Source organism: Melanaphis sacchari, unplaced genomic scaffold, assembly GCF_002803265.2.
Source record: "Melanaphis sacchari strain LSU unplaced genomic scaffold, SCAv2.0 Contig50_pilon_pilon, whole genome shotgun sequence".
Lineage (NCBI taxonomy): Eukaryota > Metazoa > Arthropoda > Insecta > Hemiptera > Aphididae > Melanaphis > Melanaphis sacchari.
Genome location: NW_020271344.1, coordinates 538,660 through 561,354, shown reverse-complemented (window position 1 = coordinate 561,354; position 22,695 = coordinate 538,660). Strand labels below are relative to the sequence as shown.

The following is a 22,695-nucleotide window of genomic DNA, read 5'->3' as shown; positions in this document are numbered from 1 at the left end:
GGTTAAATATATGTTTGAGATTGTTAAGCTAGAATAAATAATATTATATTATTACAAATATTATAAAATTCTTGAAAATCACTGAAAATATACAATAAAATTAATTTAATTTAAAGGTATGTTTGTAAATTGTAATAAATAAAACTTCTTGTCGATTATCGAACAGAATATCCAATATGAAATGATTGGAATAGTAATCACCTAGGTTGGTCTGGTCACTTATATGATTGACTTATCAATAACATAGAAAACATTTGATCTTTTCTATGTACTTCCGCAATTCTGCAATTAACAATAAATAACAGTGTAGGATAGTTTACCACTGTCATAAAATGCATACTATAAGATCATTGATATAGCTGGTAATCGGGTACTACATAATCACTTAAATAGGGTATGAGCGTTGCTTTTTGAAGGGCAGAGGGGAGAGGGCTGCCGCCTAGTGTTGTAAAAAATACCCATGTATTTCAGTAAAGTTATCGTCTGTCGTGTTATAGTTATTTTTTTATTGTAATCGCTCAGTGGCGCAACTAGGGGAAGGAGGTGCAAATGGGTCTTTAGCACTCCTTATTTTTTTATATCTATCTATTATTGTTTTAGTGAAATACCATGACTCTGTGAGGGATTAACAGTTTTAGCACCCCACATTTTGGAGATTTAGTTGCGCCTATGTAATCACTCCTCTTTCAACCACACTAAATAAAACTATTATTGGAGTGGGCAATAATATTTTTGGTATAAACATAAAATGTTTGAAAAAAACCCAAAAATATTCATTACAAAAAAAAAAAGAACATACTTAAAATACCATCCAAAATACTTCATGTTAAAAGTATTTGAATACTTTTACTCAAATACTTCAAAAGATGTTTTTAGCTGAAATAATTGTCACACAACCACTGTTCTAACATATTCGTATCAACTAATAATAACTGCCATCAATAAAAGTCACAAACAATATGTGTTACTGTGTTAGTGTATATTCAATAATTTTTTTATTTTTTCATAAAAAAAAAAACAACCAACATTTAACTGTTTTTGTCCGATATGGACTAGACTTAAATTGTTTATTTTCCAAGCATACCTACCAGTCTATTCTACTCATACATAAGTAGATACCTACGTCATAATTGGAAGAGTAGAGTTACTTTGAGTTTCAACAGCAAGCTGACTTACAAGAATGAAATTTATCGTCATCGCTATTAATATTATGTTCACTACATTTTTAATTGTAGTACCCAAATATAAAGACTTTTAAGCACACAAGGTTCAAATTACACATAAAATTAAAAACTATTAGCTGAATTACCCGTTGCTGCCGGGTTACTCTAAAAAAATAAGATTTTGGATAATTAAACATATATAAATATGAACAATGAATACATAGTTATAATAATACGATAATGTTTAGAAAAAACATAAAATGAAAATTAATATATATACCTATATGGCTACATACCTAACGCGTTTAGTTCATTTTGGTACCAGGTAACCGTTAACATTTATAAAAATGGGGGTCCATAATATATATTATATTGAAAATAAATCATAGTCCGTGAGATTATATTTTTTCAATATAATATAGTTTCCAAATTATTGATTGCTGAGTTCCAAGATCATTTAACTAGCCAAGCTATAGCGAGAAAATACAAAAGAATTATGTAATAGATAAATGTAAAACAAATTGACTTTGGAACATAAGGTAAAGATTCGTATTTTTAGACGTTTCGATTATCAGCAGAAATTTAATTTTTAAACAAACTCGTTAATACAATATTGTCACTTGTCAGCCTACTGTAACCACTGAAAACTCTATATGATATCATGTAGAGACAGTTTATCACTCATCTACAATCTGTATTTAATATTTAGTTCACTAGATCAGTGCTTTCGTATCGTCTTTATGAAAATTCGAGAACATTCTCTAGTCTCTACCAGAGTTTATGAAATCATGAATCATGAGTCATGATCGTGTTTCAGGCCTTCAGGGTAATTTATTAGATTATATTGAGCCGTAGTTGATAATAATTTTTTTTTTATCTTCTATTATCTATGAGACATCGAGATAAAGAATATTCTTATGAAGTAGGCCAACCGAAAACTTAACACACCAATCAGCTGATTGGACATTTAAGTGTTGCTTTAATTTTGTTTCGTGGTATGACTGTGCTGTTTGTTTTGATTATAATTTAATGACGAATAAAAAGATTAGTAATAGTGGCTAGTGCGCATAAAAACAACGTAGAAATAACAGTTGTGATTAATATTTACTGTTTACAAATACGGAAGAATTTTTAATCAAACTTACACTGAATCAAATCTGTGGGATTCGATATTGTGTCGTGAACGCTAAAGTATATTTGAACAATCCAACGACGCGTTGTTAAGCAAAACGAACGAATTCAGAGTGTTGTTGGGCCTAAGAAAAACGATTACGCATTTAGCGGTTTTAACCAGGCGTAGGTAAGACGATGGCAATTCCGGTAGTCGGTATATTTATTTAACGTGTGCGAATATTTTGTTTCGCTAGAATGAGAAGATGGCTGCTACTCTACTAGAGAATACAAAAGGGATGACCGATTCCGAAACTCATCTGTTGTCTTTCAGCCTCGATAATTTGGAAATCGATCCCACCAGGTATAAATTATTGTTTGTAGTACAGTTGATTTTCAAGAAATGTCTCTGTTTTTGTTTAAGTACGTACATTAATGATAAGAACTTTTGGAGGGTTGGATACGGGAAGACGTGATTTAGATTATTAATTATTGCTCTATTAATAAATTTCGTTTCACGATTCAAAAATATTGACATCTTTTTTTTAGATTACCGTGTTTATTTTGATTCCTTGAAAATAATGTGTTTATTCTCGGTGTTTTTATTATTTTATAATCCCCCCTCCAGCCCTATCATCACAACTGTTTTGCAGAACAGTTTATTTGTGAAAGTAGAAAATAGATTAGTTACATAAATAGAAATATCTATTTTCAGTTTTTGTCAAAGGTTAGAATTTTAGTCAATACCAAAGTATTAATTAGTTTATGTGTACATTGTACATACAATATATATTTATTTTATCGTAGGAAAATTAAAAGTATTTTATTAGGCAACTAAGTGTTATTGTTTTTATGAATTTTACATTCAATTATAAAATCTTATTTTAAGTTTATACTAGCCTGTTTAAATGAAACTCCTGAACATAGATCAAATTATATTTTATACTAAGAAATGGTTATTATATTTTTTAGGCCTCATAAGTATCCCGGAAACATTGTTGAAAAAGATAATGACAATAAAGAACCCTATCCAACTGGTTGTGTAATATGCCGTTGCATGAATACAAAATCACTAACCTGTGCATATCCTCAAAAACAAAGTACTGAATTGCCAACAAAAGATTGCATTCTAAGGCCTCCTAAGTTAAACAGAGTAGAGAGGTGTAAGCAACAATATGCAGCAGCATCTCCTGTACCTGTCAATCGAAGGTTTAATCGTAAACAATTAAATCGAAAATGGTCGACTGATGATGAATTTCTATCAGAATTATCATTGAACAATAACAATAATAGTAATGAGTGTACCAATGTCATACCATGTACGGACGATGTAACAATTGACGAGTTGGCCAGTTATTTTGAAGATCTAGTTCACATTCCTAAAAAAATGTCTGACATGGCTGAACTGATGTACAATTAAACACATATAGATCATTTATTGTTATTCTGTTTATGTTTTAGGTAAAGCTTTTACAAACTTAAAAGGATATAATAATAATTTGTTGTAATCAATCATATTCGATTGTTATATTATGTATAGCAATTGAGAATACTGTTTTAAATGTTAAAATATGAATTGTTGTCAATGATCGTTTTAAAAGACCAACTCATGAAACAGTATAATTATATAGCCACTTATTGAATAATCATATGATGTGTATAAGGAAGTAAATTACTAATACTTCATTACTATTCATTATGTAATATACCGATAGTCAAGTGTGTATTTTCAATAATTTTTTTACTAAAATAGTTTGGTTGTAAGAATAAAAAATAAATATATATATATATCTACTCATCACTTAAATTAATTTAAATTTTTTCTTAAGTGCATATAGTTAACTATTTAAAATTATACGAATTCTATAGTTTATTCACATGTATTTTTCATTAATTATTTTACAACTAAAATGTAAAACAAACTGCACATTTAATATTTTTAATAAATGAATCTAACATTTTCCGAAAATTACTTATCCTTAGCCATATATAAATTGAAATTGTATTAGTTAGGCAAGGTTTTGTATTAATTTTAATAGAATTATGTGAAATGTATTTTGCAGAAATCATTAAATATTAGTTATTATCTAAATTATGAACAGTTATTAGATTTTAAATATATGCAAAATATCATGACATGGGTAGAAAGATTATATTTTAATATTAAAATGTAATAATTGATCATAATTTGTGTGTAATAATTTTTATTACTTATTAACAAAATAATGTTATCTTATATTTTAAATTTATTATATTTTTTGTAGAACATGTAATATCTATTCATTTTTAAGCATACAAAATAGTAAGCTTTCAACTTTTTAGAATTTATAAATATATCTTGTTTAATTGTTGTTTAATTATATTCATGTGTAATTTTAATTAAACATTGTTTTATTTTAATTCAAACAACCAAACCAATTTAATTTTAGTAATATTACCTATATTTTCTGTTTTAAAATTTATAAACGTACTTATAATTATATGTTTTATTTATCTACTAAAGTATTTTATTGAATAATTTTTTTTTTTTGGAAAGGGTAATTATTTGTCAAATTAAAGAGTGTAAGCAATCTCTTGTTATGTCAAATGTATGTGATTTTGCATATGACTATTATTACCAATTACAATTGAATAAATTTAAAATAAATAAGACTTATTGTTTAATTTTATAACTTTTTAAGTAAAAAAAAAAAATTGATTGCTCAATATTACAAGTTATCTTTAATAGTTATTTAAAAAATTCTTTTGTAAAAATGTGCCTGATAATTAATGCAGTTATAGCATAACGCCAAGCATTCCATATATTTGATATCATACAATACTGTTAGAGATTTATTAAATTATACTAAAGTACAATTATTTATATAAACAGGTAGAAACAGATGCAATGAATGTTTATTAAAAAAAAAAAATTAATCATTGATTATTAGAACAGCCTATTTTTTGTGCATCACTCTTTGGACCATTTGCACATCCTTTCCCACAACAACCATTGACTGGTCGATAATTTGGTGTCCAGCCACCTAAACTATTATTACTATAATAATCCATTGGATAACTTTCTTTAGAATTGAATTGAATTTGATTCATAACTACAGCACCCTCGTAAGGCGACAAAAATGGTTTTTCAAATGCAGTGCCCCAATCAATAGACAACCGCGGACATGCAATCTGTATCCAAGCATCAACTGTATCCCCAAATAAAGATAATTTCTGTGGAAATATTTCTGATAGGAGAATAGTCACAGAGTTCTTCAAATGTGATCTCATTTGTTCCTAGAAATGACACAGTATAATACAAATTGAATATTATTACATATAATTACAAATAAGCACATTTAAGCAATAAACATACATGAAAATAATCCAAAACTTTAGTACTTCCTTGTCTGCCTAGAGTGCCTAAAATCAAACCAAAAGTTTTTGCATCTTTAGCTCGTTCAATTGCTTTCAGCCTCGTATCTTTCATGACATCATGATCATAGTATTCTCTAGTCAATTTTCTTTCATAAGGGTCATACCTAAAATGAATGCATATGTCACAAATACTATTATACTGGCTATTGAATAAAATGTGTCTCATTAATTGATAATAATAAGAACAAAATGGAAAGTAAAATTTAAATTATTAATATTTATTTTTTAAATTAATCTTTATTTTAGTTTCAAAGCTTAATTGTTAGTGTAACATTATTTTTATTTATTAGAATTTTAATATTAGTCTTATAGTATTTAATAAAATAAGTAAGAACTTAATTTATTAAAAATTGATATTTTTATTTAAATTAATAATAATTGGTGGACAGTAAATAGTATAAACTAGTAAATTTGGAAGCTACCTAATTACCTAACAAATAATTGTTGATTTAATTTGATATGTTAATAAATATGTTACTATGAAAGAAAATTAAAGAAATCTATCCGTACTTGTTTACCTGTATGCTGCAAGTTCAGGATTAGCTATCATAATGGATTCTAAATGGAAACGACCATCACCTAAATAAATCAAGCAATCAGCGTCTGAAACCTTTGGTGAGGTACATCCCAAAATTTCTCCGGGTGACAGTGGTTTTTCTTGAGGAACTTTTACGCAAAAACTAAATAGAAAAATTATGAAAACAGAAAAATCTTTAATCAAGGTGTAATTTAGAACAATAATCATAATGTTCAACTACTAACCCGTCTGTTTTTAATTTATTAATCAACCCTTGCAAAGTGGTGACAAACTGAACTGTGCTTACAAATAATAATCTCTGTTGTTTAGTAAAGTTCAATTTCACAGTTTCGATAAGGTGGATAGCGTCGATTTTGATGTCGACAAAAACATATAACACTTTGACCCCTTCAGTTTGGTCAACAGGAATGAGACAACTGTGGCCATAATGCACCAACAGGTCGACACCAAGCGCTTTGGCCGTGAAATCATCAACACAACATGCACCGTAGGTAACATCTCCCATAATTACCGTGTCTGCACAGGTGAATTTTTCGATAATGTCGCACAACTGTACAGCAAACATGGTCAGGCCTTCGGGCATTTGCAACGCAACGCGCTTGGCTTGCATTTGACGTAGTCGCCATATGGTTTTCGGCAGTTCAAAGTTATAGTTGGATGGTAACGATTTTATAGCGGCGATTAGTTCCGGGTCGTTGGTAATCTCATCGGGTATTTTGTTCAGCACTTTGGCCGACGGTCTGAACACCTTCCGTTCGGTTTTAGCCTTTACGACTACGGCATCAGACATGATCAATGTTTCAATTAATACACCGATACCTCATAAAAATAAACCAACTATATTCATATTCATTCGATTATTTACAAATAATAATAATCACCAATTGTTTCAAATGTTGAGCATTAAATATTATTTAATAAATTCTTTGAAAAATTGAAATTTTGAATTATTGGCCTAAGTACACAGCCCACAAGGTGACAAGATAATAAATATATTATTAATTTATTATCACAATATAATCAGTAATGTTAAGATTTTCAAGTTTATTATTTTTTATCAAACATAACAAAAATTACAGAATAACAATTTTAAATATCTAAGCATTAAAGCACGGAATAATTCTCATACAAGATCACTGAATAGATTAATTATTAAATTTTGTTTCATTTTGTGGTAAGACCATAAAAAAACTAGAATGGATACTTTTACAAAATCTTCTGTGAACTCGGATATTTCATTGTTAATATACCTACTAATTTTATCATGCATAAACTTGATAATTTTACGACTATTCTTTTCTACTTTATATAGATAAAAAATTTCAAATATGTATTAATTTAAAATGGTATGAACTATGAATGTGTGGCGTGTGCATATTAAAATTTGCATAAGACTCACAGGAACAGCATAAAAATAATAGTTTAAAGTTTAAACAGAAAAACAGAATATACCTATCATGGTAGTTAGTAAGGAAGTCAAAGACTAAAAAATAAAACTTATTATAATAAAGCTGTAGTGTGCATATAATCACAGGTAGCATTTAATGTTTTAAGCTTTCAGAAGATCCATTTTTTAGTAGGCACAATCTAGAAACTAAAAATTATATTTTAATCTAAGATCATATAGTTGAGATATTCAGTACTATCAATTAAAAATTTAATTATAGCTACTACTTACTAATGATAGTATTTCATGATTCATGAAATGTACCCATAAAAATTAGGGTCAACATTTTTGTGAGTAGTGTGATAGCAAAGGGTTATACTGGAGAGAATCACACAATAATACGTATTATAGCTCAATTATGGGAATGGTTAATAAATTCACGCTAATATTAAATTATAAACAAAAATATATTTTAAATTTACAGATACAAATTATTTTTTAAATAATTATCATAATCTTTTAATTGAGAAAGAAAACCAGCATTAGGATTAATAGTTAATCTTGTTTCTTTAACGAGTTTGAAAGCATGTTCAAAACCAATTTTTAAATGCTTCATAACATATGCTATAACAATTGTTGGTGAGCGAGATATACCAGCATTACAATGAATAAATACACGACGATTCTGTAGACGAATAGTTTCAATGTATAAAAAACATTCATTAAAAATACTATTCATATTGAATGATGGTAAATCATAGGCTTCAATAAATTTGTACATATAATTATTGTACTCGGGTACTGTAACACCAATACTTAATACATCAGTTATTTGTAATGCATTTAAAATATTTGGATCACAAGCAATATCTTGTGAGCCAAAATATAAAAACTCAAACACATGGCCAGCATTAAGATCTGGATTTGAATCAACAATAAAACCATAAGATTGTTCGTTTAACAAACATTGTTTTTTAAAACCATCTGCTAATTTTATTTCTTTAAAAATAAGACCACTTTCTGTAATTACTTTTGTTTCAACGCTTTTTAAACTTTTTTTTTTACTTTTTAATTGATCTAAGAAACTCATGATTTTTAATCTTTTCAATTGACTTGGCAGTACGAGCTTCAAGTGCAATTCTTCGATTTTCTATACGTTGTTTCACTATTTCTTTTTTTAAATCTAAAGTCATTTCCACAGGACTTTCATTATGAACTGGTTGTTCCACTTTATTATATTCTAATGGTAAAGCTAAGTCTTTTTCATCATATCCAATGTCGTACAAATATAAGCCATGGCTAGGTGCTGTTGAAACTTTTGTATTCCAACTATTAATTGACGGATTATCAAACATGTATTTAACATCATCATACGTAATTATTTGCTGTGCAACTTTAATTAGCACACCAACCGTACGTCTAATCTAAAAACAAAAAAACAATAATTTAGTTGAAGTATGATAAAATGTATAATCGTATATTTTTTACTTATGAAATACCTTAAATCATTATAACTTTAAGGATACAATAATTTAAAAATATTTAAAATGTGTAAAAGTCTTCATGTATATAAAAACAGAAGTTTAGAACATGGTTGGTGTTTACAAGTGTGTTAACACTTAATAGTTATATTTTAATATTATGAGTTAAATATGATGCAGCAGCAGGTATCAAAAGTCATAATTCAGTCATAGATAAACGAAAAAAAATAAATGGTACATAAACTTTTTTTTTAAATGTATAAAAAGATGTCTTAATCTTAAGGTTAATATAGCTATTAGGAGAAATAGCTATATTATACTAAGACTTCATGTACATGAAAAAAATTATAGAACTTTTGAATATTCAATAATTAAATAATAAATGTAAACTGTTTATTATAAATTAATTCTATAAATAAAATCAATACTACTGCTATTAAATTAATACTTAAAAAATACTAATGAAATTAACAGTTAAAAAATAATAATTAAGTGCATGTTGATCATAAATTCTTACTTGTTTGTAAAGAAATGATTTTGCATCAATATGAATATCCCAATAGTTATAATATTTATCAATGTCTGTTGGATAAAATGAACGGCCTGGAACTATTTCAATATTATTCCATGTACGTATTGTACTTATTCTAGAAAAAAATTTAAGTATTAAAGGTATAGCGGTTTTAATATACATATATAACATACACAAACTACATTTATCACATTGTTCAAAATTAAAAATATGAATTTTTAAGTTAATAATACATAAAATATTATATGCAATTTATTGTAAAATTTATTATTTTCACAATATTGTATAAATATTGACAAATCAATAGACTTATTAAGATTTTATCGATAAAAGTGGTAAAATATAAATATCAATGAATTACAAACTTATCTCACTAAATATCTTAATCCTTGCATTTATTATAATGTTGTCTGGGCTACAAAAATTATAAATATCAAATAATCAACTCAATCAAGTTTTTAAAGTAAAGGGCATTTTATACTTTATGATTTAGTTAAATTTAAACCAGATTTCAAATATTTAATATTCTGTTTTTATTCATGCCAAGAAGGAACTTTGGTGGTAGTCAAACACTTATTTATTGCCTAATCAAATAAACCATCTGTACGTCTGCTATATAGTGTATATTAAAGACACACCCTTACACACGGGTCGATTTCTAAAGATCTTTCTTAACGTGTATAAAGTATATAATTTAAAAGAAATATTTAGAAAAAATTACTCTGTATTGATTCCAGATTTTCCCATAAATGTTTTGAAATCTTTAGTTCCAATAAATAGTGGTAGTACATTCTTCACTAATTCTACATCAAAATTATGACTACTACTGGAACCAGTTAAAAAAAATAAACATAGATATTAGTTTCGATTAAAAAGGAATTGTTTAAAAATAAGATAACTCACTGAATAAAATAACAACGTTTCACTTCCGTAATTGGAATAGGGAACACAAATCTTTCAGCATATAGATCTTTAAATTCTGATTTGATTACTGCTAATCGATATAAATATTTTCTCCACTTTGCACATGCTCTTGCATTGAAATCATTGGGAACTATTTGAGCACCAATAAGCCTTATAAATTATGAAACATATTATTATTACATTGAATCAATAAACAATTTTAATAATTATGATACAAAATATTTCAAAAAAAATATATATATATATTTTAATAATAAATGTATTTAGATAAAACTAACTGATTTAATGTATATACATGAATAAAATAACTTTTAAAGTGCCTACTACAATAATGATAGATAATTAAATGTACAATCATTATTAGTTGAATGAAAATATATTAAAAATCTATCTAAGTATTTTAGATATTTATTATTAAATAGTTAATATTTTAAACACTTTATAAGTTATAATTATAATAATTAAAATTTGATGATTATAAATAATATAGAAAATAATATAATTTATAACTATACATTTTAAACATACTTAATAGGAACTTCACAGGAGTTTAAGAAGTTATTCACCTGGAATACAAGTTTATTTGGATGACAGGTATATGGTAGTTCTAAATCTAGATGAGCAGATGACTTAAATGAATGAACTCCTTGGTCTGTCCTATAAGTAAAATAAATAATTTATTAATATACATTTTTAATAATATAATTTCAAAAATATTGGAGTTGAATATTTAAAATAAAATACAATAAATAACAAAATCTTAGAGCATATTATGTAATATACATTTTAATTTAGTAAAAATACTATTTAAACATTATGTGAAATCCAAAATTTGAAAAATTAAAAACAAAATCAGTCTTGAATTAAATTATTAATTATTGTTGAAGATAAGCCATGATGATTTGAAAAAAATAACTATTCTCGTAACTAAATATCTATTATTTAATCTAAATATCTAAGTAATTGTTGTAATTGTTATGCCATTGATCAAATATTCGCATATTGTATAATTATATTATTATTTAAAATCATATAATGTCATTAAAATGGTATTAGTGAACAACATATTAATACTACTGCACATAGGCATGGTAACGTTCTATGTACTATCCCTTCAAACCATTTCAAGTGGGAATTTGAATCATTTCAACTTGACCTGTTCACCACCAATGAAAACTAGTTACCACTTGGCTACTTTATTATTCCGAATAAAGTATAATATATAATATGTAAATAATTATAATTTTGTTTTCAAAATAAAAATTATATTCTGTAATATTATAGATACATCTTGGAGGGTACTTTAATGTTTACAAATTTTACAGATTGATTAATTTTATTTTAAATAGTTACTAACCGGCTTGATAAATGTAATTTTGGAGTATTTAAAGGTTTTAATTGTTTTAAAGCATATTCTAATAATCCTTGTACTGAAGATGGATCATCATTATGTAGCATATCATAAGTCAATTGTCGCTGTACTCCGCTAAAAATTTAAACACAATCTAATATAATATTATGTATACAAATGTTTAAGACTTCAATAATTATAAATTATAATACAACTAACATACTTAAAAGTCAAAAAATAATAAGATAAATAATACAAGTTATTTACCAATACACTGCATGTGCTAAAATTATTAGCAAAGTAGTCAGAGATAAAAGAAAATATTCTACAACAAATCACATTTTTTAAGTGAGATTTTAGTATAGCATTGGTAAACTAGATTAGGTACATTTTAATTTATTTCAAACATAATATTAATTTTCTCTAGAGAAATAACAATAATATAATTGATAATACACATAAATAAATTTAAAATATAAATAGTTTGTTAATTTTTCAAATTGTACAAATTAAATGTTTTTCTCGCTGAATGGCAAGATGTAATCAGCACAATTTTTAAAAACTAAACTAAACTTCAAGAACACGTTGTATAAGAAAATATTTAAAATATCAATGGTGAATAAATTGTTCCGTAACATAATTGAATAACTCATGATTTATGCATTACATTTTTGTAAACCATTGAATAATTACATTTTTAATATATAAAAAATATAGTTAACATAGAGTAAGTACCTTCAAATTGCTTACCGAAATCTAGTTCCAATATATGAAAAATACAATAAATATCGGTTTAAAGTCATATTTTTTGTATCTTAAAAGTAAGTTGAAAGAAAATGACTAACGTCAACTTGTAAAACAATTTAATAAGTTATTACTTATTACTAATAACAATGCTTTTTAAATATGAACATCTTATCTTTTACCGAAATACCGACCATAGAGTGAGTTCTCTATGGTACCGACTATGATACGATTGATAATAAAAATAAACTGATAAAAATATGAGAACAAGAGTCTCTACTCCTGTAAATTACCTTACGGCTGTGTCGCTGTGTGATCCCGGATCCGCACTGCCGAAGTAAATCGGTAATGCATATTGATATTACCTATTTTATTAGATATTCTATCTTGTGCCTTGTGGCAGTTCTTTCATTTTGTAAGTTAGTCATTTAATACTACGCGTAATACGTCTATACCTACTACTGTAGCCTGTAGGTAATGTAATTGACGTATATAACAGATATTTTTCGATTACCGATTCTTAAACCGTGAAACGAGTAAATATTGACAACTACAATGAAATATTATTTAATTTTCTATTACATATACCTACAATACAGTTATTTTAGTACTGATCAGTTATCAAACAGTTTTTTAAAAGAAATGTTGAACACGAATGCTAAAAAAAATCTTAGATCATACCTATACGTAATATAATTATACAAAAAATAATTAAGATGACTTTTAACTCATAACATAATAGTCTATTTTAATAAATTTATAATTTTTTTTTTTTAAAAAGTTAATCAGTTAATTTTTATGAATTATAACAAATAATTTAACAATATTAATATAATCTAATAAATAATATTTAATTAAAGCACTAAACTTATTATTGTAATTAGTAGGTATTTGGAAAAATAACATTTTTTTATAGTAGGTATGACGTTACAAAATATGAATGAGTAGGTACATATAATTAAAAAAAAAAATCATAAATCATTACTGCTTGATAATACCTATATACATATATATATATAAGTACCTACAACTAAGCTTAAAGTTAACTATAAATTAAAATATTTTTATTTCCTGTGTATTGTTGAATAAATTGGATTCCTTGACATCCATATAAAGAAAAAGCCAAGTCTTTCTTTTGAAGATTTTTTTTTTTACAAAATGTTTCCAATAAATTAATATCGATGTTTTTATGTCTATATTTAATAAAAGTCCATATCTTTGATACACCATACTTTGCGGTCTCTATTATATTTTCTGAATATTGTTCTGCATTAATAAGTTTATACGCTTTTTGTATGGGCTCTATTTCTAAATATCCAATCACCTTAAAATTAGGTAATACCGCTAAATATGTAGAATATTTATCTGATTGATTACTTGTATTTGAAATACCATATTCCAAGCACACATAATCATTCACATCTTTGATTGATTTTTTTATGTTTTCATTATTATAATAGTTTTTACATAATATTAAAATCTTAAAGAATAAATCATTTTGTTTAATGTTGACTATGTCATCATCTAATATATCACCATTAAAACGTAGTTTATAAATATTTTGATGTAAAATATCGTGAAAAGATTGACTCCAATAAAGAGGAATATCAGATAAAGTAATTCCACAAGCGCAAAGTTTTTTTACATGTTTAGGTTTTAATGTTGATAAAAATACTGGAACTAAAGCTCCATTTGGCAATTCCACCATATAATTATCTTTACCTGTATCATATTCTAGACCAATATCTTCAACAGTTTCATTTGTTTTCACACAGTTCTTTGTTTTTTTCTTATCGCATGATTTTTTAATTCGCAAAATATCTGATGTAGTTCCCAGTGGTTTGTCCTTTTGTGAACGTTTTGATTTACTTTGTTTTGTATTTCTTATTTTAGTATGAATGGTTTTTTTAATTTTATTAGAACGATTACAATGATTGCAAACTGGTTCAGAGATAACACTTTTTTCAATAGATAATTGAGAATTTGATCTTTGTTTAGAAATTGATTTTGGTTTATTACTATCGGAATCTTTATGGTTTAATTTAAGTTTTGGTTTAAAAATGTCAATCTCATCAATAGTTTCAGTTTGTTCAACTTCTGTAGCCTCGTTTTCGATTAAATCTGGAACATTTATATTGTTTGATGGATGCTGCGTTAATAGCTCATCACAAATGTCTAAACTTATGTTTAATGGTGTTTTTATTTGTATAACTGAATTATCTGTACCTGGTGTGGGATAAAATTGGCTTTTCAAATCACTATTATCTTTACTTACAAATAATACATCAGATAGACTACAATCTGATAATATTTGATCTAAGTTTAATTCATTATTAATATAAACATCTTTCTGTTGCAAGTTAACAGAATTAGTTTTCATACGAGAAAAACCAAAATCTGTTATATCTGATGACATTGACGATTCTAAATTGTTATTTATATTTTCGGCAATGTTAGAAATATTAATCAATGTTGGTCGTTTCTTATTTGTTAAATTCGAATAGGATTCATTTTGTTTCGATTCCATACTAACAGACGAAGTATTAATCTCTTTATTTTTTGATATAGTTCTTAAATATTTTATATCAGGAAAATCAGAATCAGAAGAAGATTCAAAAGCGTATGCAAATTCTTTATTTAAATCAATTGAGCTAGGATATGCAATATTTTTATTCTTAAGCCCATGTCTTTTTTTCTTGTAATTTGATACGTTTTTTAAATCAGATAAGTTATATTTATTCTTCGATGGGTTTAATTTGTATGATAAAAAGCTAGAATCTGATTCGTATATTGGTTTTTTTCTTTTAAGTTTTTTAAAATATCGTATTGAGTTGTTTGTAGTTTGACGTGATAAACTTGACGCTAGCCCTGTATTAAAGGTTTTAGTAAAATCTATTTTAGCAGGATCATGTTTTATATTACTTCTAATTTCATTTTCCGAGTCTGAACTAATAGATAAATTATAGGAAGAAGACGATTTTGTAACAGAAGCCATTTTGGTTTACAATACTTTTGAATATATAAATTTTTTGCTTAAGTTGACACTGGCTAGTAGGTTTGTGTTATTTTGAAAATTTGATTGGTGTGTTTTAATACATTTCTGAAAAAATATGCCCAAAATCATTAGGTATGAATTTTAGGAAATATAACTATGTATACATATAGTTGGTTAATGGATATAGGTGTGTAGTGTGTACCAACAGTTTAATTAAATGTCATACTTGATTCATAACATAGATATGTAATATCTTAAAATAAATAAAAAATATCATTGTGTATGGTAAAATTTATAATAATATAATATACACGTAAACGTTTCTATAAATGTTTTTAAATTAAAATAAAAAAATTATTACCTACTGTTATTTATCGTTTAAATAAGTAATTTCATCTAAATTTGAGATTGAAATTTCTATAAAAAATAATTGCTTTTACATATTTTTATATTTTATAGTTCTAGTATGAACTATTTATGACTTAATGAAGAATCTTGTATTAAATTTTCAAAACTTTGATATAAAAATTAAAGTTTTTATAAATTTTCAACAGTAAAATTATTTTTTAATTTTCGTGATTTTTATGAAATTTTTCAAATTTTAACTTTAAATACAGAAAATATTGTTGCAATAGATTTTTGATATTTTTCAATTAAGAAATTAACAATTTATGAGGTTTTGTATTAAATTTGTAAGCATTTCTACTCGGCGAATAATTTTTAATCGATATAATAGAAAAATTCTTATGTTAATAAATATTTCAGAAATATTTTAAAAACTTGATCGTAAATAGAAAATGGTAATTTAAACATTTGTTGAAAATTTCAAGTATCTACGGTTATTCATTTTAGGAACTTTATAATCAATTTTGTTGGTAACTAGATACACGTAAAAATTCTCGCTTTTCTTAATTTTTTTTGTTTTTCTGATTAAAAAAAAATGTATGAGAATTTTTAAACTATAGATAATTTTTAGCAAAAACTACCGCTAATATTGAAAATCAAAGTATTTTATCAACTACTTTTCGTGTATACATTTCGAAAAACACATATCATTATAAAATCAATACATTCATCACTCCATTTAAAATCTAAAAATAATGATTGTAGTTATTTTATAGTAATTCTTTGAGATTGATTTGAAGAAATTTGAAATATCATAATTTTTTGATGATTAAAATCTTAAAATTGTCATTTAAGATGAACTGCCACCGGGTGCGGTAAGAATATGAACTCATAAAAAGTTTGAATTAAATTGATTTTTATAAATTATTATTAATAATTAGTGATTAGCCATTAGCTATACCTACTTAATATCATAAAGTAGGTATTTTGTTAAATAATATTTGTTGTGTTATTTATACATTATAAGTTATAACTTATAAAGGATACCTATCTACAATAGTACCTACAGGTCATACAGGTACAAATTTATTTTTTAATTATTTATATTATTTGAAGATATCTCAAGATAGAATCTACTATCCAGAGTCTAGACACTATTGTTTTAATTAAATTTATAATACTTTTAAAATTCATGAATTTTTATTTTAACTATAAAAACTGTATTCAGTTTACGCTCATATTATTTTAATAGATATTAACTCATTAAATTGTATATAGTAAAAGTACAATAATAAATTAAATAGGTACCTACCTAAATACCTAGTGGACTCCATATCTTAAGGCTTAGCCTGTTTCGTAAATAAATATAAATGTGTTCATCAATAAGTTGTTATTTTTTCAATCAATTTATTAAAACCCTATAGCATAGGTTAATAAATTAAGCGTATTAAATGACATTGTGGTTATTTTTTTTTGATAATAAATTAAATCACAATATTACTTTTATTAGCACAATATTAAAATAATTTATTCTTGTGATATTTACTCAATGCAACGATTTAGGGGTTTCCGTTTCACAAAGAAAATATAAATAAACACCTAGTTGATTAAAGATATGTCAATTATTCTAATTGGCAGTTATGAGCTACTCAGTATATTATTATAATATATTATGTTAAATAATTTATGATAAATAGCTTAATAAGCCATAGAGGTTTATAATTAACGTGGACCGCGGTGAAACGTAATAATGTCACGGTAATTTGTTGTATTATTATGACGAAGGAAGAAATACGACCACAGGTTTTGGACCTAATTCAGTTCTATTATTTGGTAACTAAATCGTTGATCAATATTGTTCTGTAAATTACACAAATATAAATAATAAATAAAGTTACCAAGTGTATAAATTTAATCGTAATTACGTATTACTTTTCGGTAAACAGTTAACTACTAAGCCGTAGATATTAATTAATTAGCACATATAGGTTAAACTTAAATAACACCAATAGATTAGTGACTTTAAAATAAATGGACATTTATTATTTAAATAACATATATATATATATATATTCAAATAAAGTAGGTATTCACTTATTATATTTTTTTATTAATATTGACAAGTTCTTATAATAATTATATTATGTCATAAAAATATTAAATTTACGTATACAATATTCATACATAATAATAAATATTATTTATTAATTGATCGTCTTTTATTTTCAATACTATTTCAGATTTCTCAGTTTAAAAATAATAAATAATATGTATTTTTTCTTTTTTAGGTAGGTAAGCCTGTACCTGTAACTGGAAAGTACGTATTATCAAAAAGAAAGTTATCTACAATAACATAATATTACACGAATGGCTCTTAACAGGAAAAATTTTTTGTAGAATCCATGACGTCATATCTCATGAAACTGTGATAACACAAATACAAACGTAGTTAATACCAAATTACTGTTTACCTTTGGTTGGCGTCATATGGTCATAGCCGACTGATTTTCTTAGGGCATCGCGCACTTTTCCCGAAATCATGGAAAATTCAAAAAGTATATAGTGTAGATAGGTAATACAGCATTTTCAACTGTGACTTGACAGTTTAGCCGATTCTTTGTTATAGTCCCACGCTCTCGTCGCCCAAAAAGCGTCAAGACGCTTAAGACATTCCACAGTTACCAGACGCCAATTTTTATTGTATAATGCTCACTAAGAAGACGATTAATGCTGTAAACGTTGTAAGTTCATTACCAATTGTTATAAATCATTCAAATAGTTTAATAGTGTTTTTGGTCTAATAGTTATTATAATTTTGTTTAAATGAGATGTAGGTATTTATATTTTATGTTTGTATGTACATCTATCATAACTAGTAACATATAATTGCTTAATTGTATTGATTTTTTTATATATTTTATGACATTATATTTTTAATATAATATATACAGTAGAAATCAGTTATAACAAGTTCCTAAGGCATCAAATTTTTCTCGTTGTAACGTGTTAATATAAGTGCTTATACACAAAAAAAAAAAAAAACAAACAATTTGATTTTATTTATATGTAATAGAAAGACAAAATTAATACTGTATCTTATCATACAAGATGTTTCATCAAGATTCTTCAACTGTGCAGTATGCAGTCATTTTATTTGAAGTGGCATGGTTTAAAACAATATTTTATTTTTAAATGTATTCTGTATGATTGAAATCATTGACGATTAAATCCCAAATTCTTTTACAATCAAACTATTTTTCTTACTATTTTCTAACTACTTAATTACTCTGATTTTTTAACAAAAAATAACTATTGATGCGACTTGATAAACTTTTTTTTTTAACATATTTATTTTAATTTGTACAATCTGTAACAGAAATATTTACAATAAGCATAATGGAGGGTTACAATAGGTCATGGTTGGCTTGGTTGAATGAGCTATTCAATAATAGCACTTCATGGCGAGAAAGAAATAAGTAAATTAGTCCACTAAAAGATCATGACACCAGCTACGTTTTAAACGACGGGCAGGGTCGCCTGGAATTGTACGTGAAGAGAGGTTTTGGATGAGAGGGTTACGGTGATTAGCAAGTTTGAGGTAGAAACGCTTGTATTGGGTTTTGGCGATGTTTTTTTACTGTTGGAATGAGGAGGTCTCTGTGTAAGGTGTCATTCGACACATAAAGATTTTGATTCGTTGAGTTTGAATCCCCATTCTTTGTACTATGTCGAGAGCATGTCGAGGTGGATTTGGATTCTGTTAGATGCCTCGAGAGGGTCATGGTAGAAGGCTAGGATAGCTTTATCATCAGCGAAGTCACCAGTGGTGGTAAGGATGGTTATTTGATAAACTTCAACACACAACTTACGCTATCTATTAATTTAAAAACATCAGAACTTGAAAAAAATATGTTTATGTATTTTATATAACATAAAAGTACAAAACATGATATATAAGCAAGAGCACTCATAGAGAAATTCTCAAGGGGGACAAAATTTTAATTATGACTATGAGATATGAAGGGGCTTACAATTTAAAATTATACTATTATATTTTATATATCAAACTGGAAGATTATGAAATAATAATTATTTAACCAATTAACCATATAAGTTATTTATTGAATTTTCATTTCATTAATAACATAAATTTATTAAAATATTAATTTATTAATAAAAATTGTAAATTTCTTTTTTTTAACACCAAATATATTTATTACTTGTTCTATGTATTTATTCATTTTATCATCAATTTTTTCCCTATGTACACTTATCATGCACAATCCATCAAGTTCATCTTCATTGTAGATCTTGTGTAAACATTTTTTCAACATTTTACAGAGGGGGGCGTGTCCCTCCCTTGCCCCCCATATTGGCGCTCTTGTATATAAATAGTACATATTAACAAAATTAAAGATAAAATTTGAATATAAAGAGTAGGTAGCAGGTGTACCTAAATATGCACATAATAAGAAAAAGTAACACCTGTTTATAACAATTAAATATTCTATAATTCAATGTAATTTACTCATTGTAAGCGATACTTGTTGTAATGATTTCTACTGTATATTATTTCATGAGCATAAAGTTTGCATATTTTTCACACTATTTACATCAATAACTTATTATTATTTGTAAAACATAAGCTTAAAGCTAATTAAATAATTTTTTTTCAGGGCCTTTTATTAACCACTATTTTTGTGTGGTCATATGTTGTTGCTGCTGCTCGGATTATTCATGATCAAACATCATTTTGTAATTAACAAATCATTATATCTAAAATAATTATTTTTACTTATATTAAAAAGTCCTTTTACTAATTGTCTTGGTTCTGTGAACTAAACATGGAATCAGCTACTGCAGAAGAACCAATTAATCAAAAGTCTTCATTTGATTTGTCATTCAAGACAAAATCAAAAGAAATTAATGACATGTTGATTGATATTGAAAACAAATCTATCAAAACTGATAATTTCCATGATATTTTACAAAAAATTAATGAACTTCAAGAATTATTAAATGATTCGAAGACATTTTTGCCTGCCTATAATATGAAAAAGTGTTCAGATGAGATCAAGGATATAACTAAGCGTTATGAACAATTGCATGTAAAATTACAGCCCAAAAAGAAATTTACTTTTGGTAAACAACCAACTCGACAACCAACTACACCAGAAGCTAAAGCTAAAGCTGAAGAAAAGTTTGAACCAATAAGTGAACCTAAAGTTTATAAAGAAGACTGCGGATTTAAAAACCGTTCTGATGAAAATCATTTAATACTTAAGGAAGATGAATCTTTTATGAAAGATGTAGCTTTGGATACATTAACCAATTGCATTGTCCTTATTTGTGGTACACCTAGTACTGTGCGTGCGACGTCATTGACACAGTGCCATGTATATGTATGTGCAACAACATCAATTTTTATTGAGAACTGTAAGGATTCAGTATTTATTTGTGCTTCTCAACAGTTACGTATTCATGATACTTTTGATACTAGTTTCTATATTTATGTAACCAGTAGCGCTATAATTGAAAACTCTAAACAGTTACAATTTGCTCCTCTTTCACTTAAAGGTTTAATACTTAAAAAAGCATTTGAAATGGCTAAGTTTGATGAATCTAAGAATAATTGGAAAATTGTAAATGATTTTGATTGGTTGTCATCTTATGAACCATCGCCAAATTGGTGTGAAATACCAGAACAAGAGCGCAAACAACCATATGAAGACAATATGTTGTTGTACTTATACCCAGCGTTATTAAACCAGGAATCAATATTTCCAGCTGGTTATTACGACAATAAATAAATAACTTTTTTTTAATAACTTAAATTAATTTATTTTTTTAATAACCAATTAATTTTTTTTTTTAAATAGTTTTAATGTTTTTTTTTGTCTAAAATAAAATCTATGAGATAGAAAATGTATAGCTTTGTAATATTAGTTTTTAAGATATGAAAAAAATAATTAAAATAATATTTTTTGACCAAAGTTATAATATATTGTGTTAAATTTTTTACTTAGTAAAACTAATTAAACAAAGATTCTTTATTTTTTAAATCTATGGGTTACTGTATGAGTACCTAATTTAAAAAATCTAATAATCCGTAAAAATAATAATTGATTATATACATATCAATATGTCGATCAAAATGCTGGATACATATTACATATTATAATATCGAAATCTGTTTCTCTATATGAACTACTATTAAAACGTTAATGTCCTTAATATGCTTTGTCTTTTGTATAATTTTAAATCAAGCGATTGCCCTAAGAATTGGGCAATTAAAATAGTATATCTATTGTGTTGGTGGTATAGAAATCTATAATTTGTTACTGTAAAAACAGTGTGTTTATGTAATCTGATCACAATTATTATGTTAAGAAAATGATTAAATGTTGCGTATCATAGAAATATTGATATCCTGTAATAGTCTACCCAATACGCTGAGTAGTACACATTTAGATTATGTCATAATCTGTTTGAAATATAAAAATAATATCCATGTATGAAAAACAATTTAAAGGCATAAGCTAAATCTCCAGAACTCTGGTCTTGGAGAAACATGTCCACCATACCTGAAGGAGTCTGCAGCACGTTATTTCAAAATGTATCATAGTTATTGGTTCCACAGCATCCTCACACCTCGCATTGTTACACTTTTTTATCTACTAATTTGTGTTTTATTAAAATAAACAACCA

The 22,695-nt window shown here is 26.0% G+C and overlaps 6 protein-coding genes across 10 annotated transcripts; 2 read left to right on the top strand and 4 right to left on the bottom strand.

The window, feature by feature from the left end:
* Window positions 1-2,165: 2,165 nt before the first annotated feature.
* LOC112599335 lies at window positions 2,166-3,999 on the top strand. 2 transcript variants are annotated; one of them, XM_025346196.1, is made up of 3 exons: window positions 2,166-2,459; window positions 2,531-2,637; window positions 3,246-3,999. In XM_025346196.1, exons 2-3 carry the CDS (start codon window positions 2,540-2,542, stop codon window positions 3,691-3,693), a joined length of 546 nt encoding a protein of 181 aa, XP_025201981.1. In that variant the 5' UTR covers window positions 2,166-2,459; window positions 2,531-2,539; the 3' UTR covers window positions 3,694-3,999. The 2 variants fall into 2 exon arrangements, with proteins under 2 accessions (XP_025201981.1, XP_025201980.1); XM_025346195.1 differs by having other exon boundaries at window positions 2,168-2,463.
* Window positions 4,000-5,150: 1,151 nt separating this feature from the next.
* LOC112599317 (2-(3-amino-3-carboxypropyl)histidine synthase subunit 1) lies at window positions 5,151-7,142 on the bottom strand. Its single transcript, XM_025346166.1, has 4 exons — window positions 6,453-7,142; window positions 6,209-6,370; window positions 5,629-5,794; window positions 5,151-5,549 (listed from the first exon to the last, which is right to left on the bottom strand). Exons 1-4 carry the CDS (start codon window positions 7,016-7,018, stop codon window positions 5,190-5,192), a joined length of 1,254 nt encoding a protein of 417 aa, XP_025201951.1. The 5' UTR covers window positions 7,019-7,142; the 3' UTR covers window positions 5,151-5,189.
* A 919-nt stretch (window positions 7,143-8,061) lies between these two features.
* Window positions 8,062-8,715, bottom strand: LOC112599312 (dual specificity protein phosphatase 19). The gene has a single exon (XM_025346158.1). It carries the CDS (start codon window positions 8,703-8,705, stop codon window positions 8,094-8,096), a length of 612 nt encoding a protein of 203 aa, XP_025201943.1. The 5' UTR covers window positions 8,706-8,715; the 3' UTR covers window positions 8,062-8,093.
* On the bottom strand, window positions 8,651-13,025 carry LOC112599311 (tRNA pseudouridine synthase-like 1). 4 transcript variants are annotated; one of them, XM_025346156.1, is made up of 7 exons: window positions 12,941-13,025; window positions 11,910-12,038; window positions 11,081-11,209; window positions 10,532-10,702; window positions 10,350-10,454; window positions 9,614-9,743; window positions 8,651-9,039 (listed from the first exon to the last, which is right to left on the bottom strand). In XM_025346156.1, exons 2-7 carry the CDS (start codon window positions 12,008-12,010, stop codon window positions 8,677-8,679), a joined length of 999 nt encoding a protein of 332 aa, XP_025201941.1. In that variant the 5' UTR covers window positions 12,011-12,038; window positions 12,941-13,025; the 3' UTR covers window positions 8,651-8,676. The 4 variants fall into 4 exon arrangements, with proteins under 4 accessions (XP_025201941.1, XP_025201938.1, XP_025201939.1 ...); XM_025346153.1 differs by lacking the exon at window positions 12,941-13,025 and adding an exon at window positions 12,654-12,830; XM_025346154.1 differs by lacking the exon at window positions 12,941-13,025 and adding an exon at window positions 12,654-12,830 and having other exon boundaries at window positions 10,350-10,451.
* Window positions 13,026-13,689: 664 nt separating this feature from the next.
* LOC112599390 (protein PF14_0175-like) lies at window positions 13,690-15,642 on the bottom strand. The gene has a single exon (XM_025346281.1). It carries the CDS (start codon window positions 15,640-15,642, stop codon window positions 13,690-13,692), a length of 1,953 nt encoding a protein of 650 aa, XP_025202066.1.
* Window positions 15,643-18,444: 2,802 nt separating this feature from the next.
* Window positions 18,445-21,853, top strand: LOC112599343 (tubulin-specific chaperone C). The gene is made up of 2 exons (XM_025346213.1): window positions 18,445-18,728; window positions 20,664-21,853. The coding sequence occupies exon 2, from the start codon at window positions 20,832-20,834 to the stop codon at window positions 21,795-21,797; it is 966 nt and encodes a 321-aa protein (XP_025201998.1). The 5' UTR covers window positions 18,445-18,728; window positions 20,664-20,831; the 3' UTR covers window positions 21,798-21,853.
* Window positions 21,854-22,695: the final 842 nt, after the last annotated feature.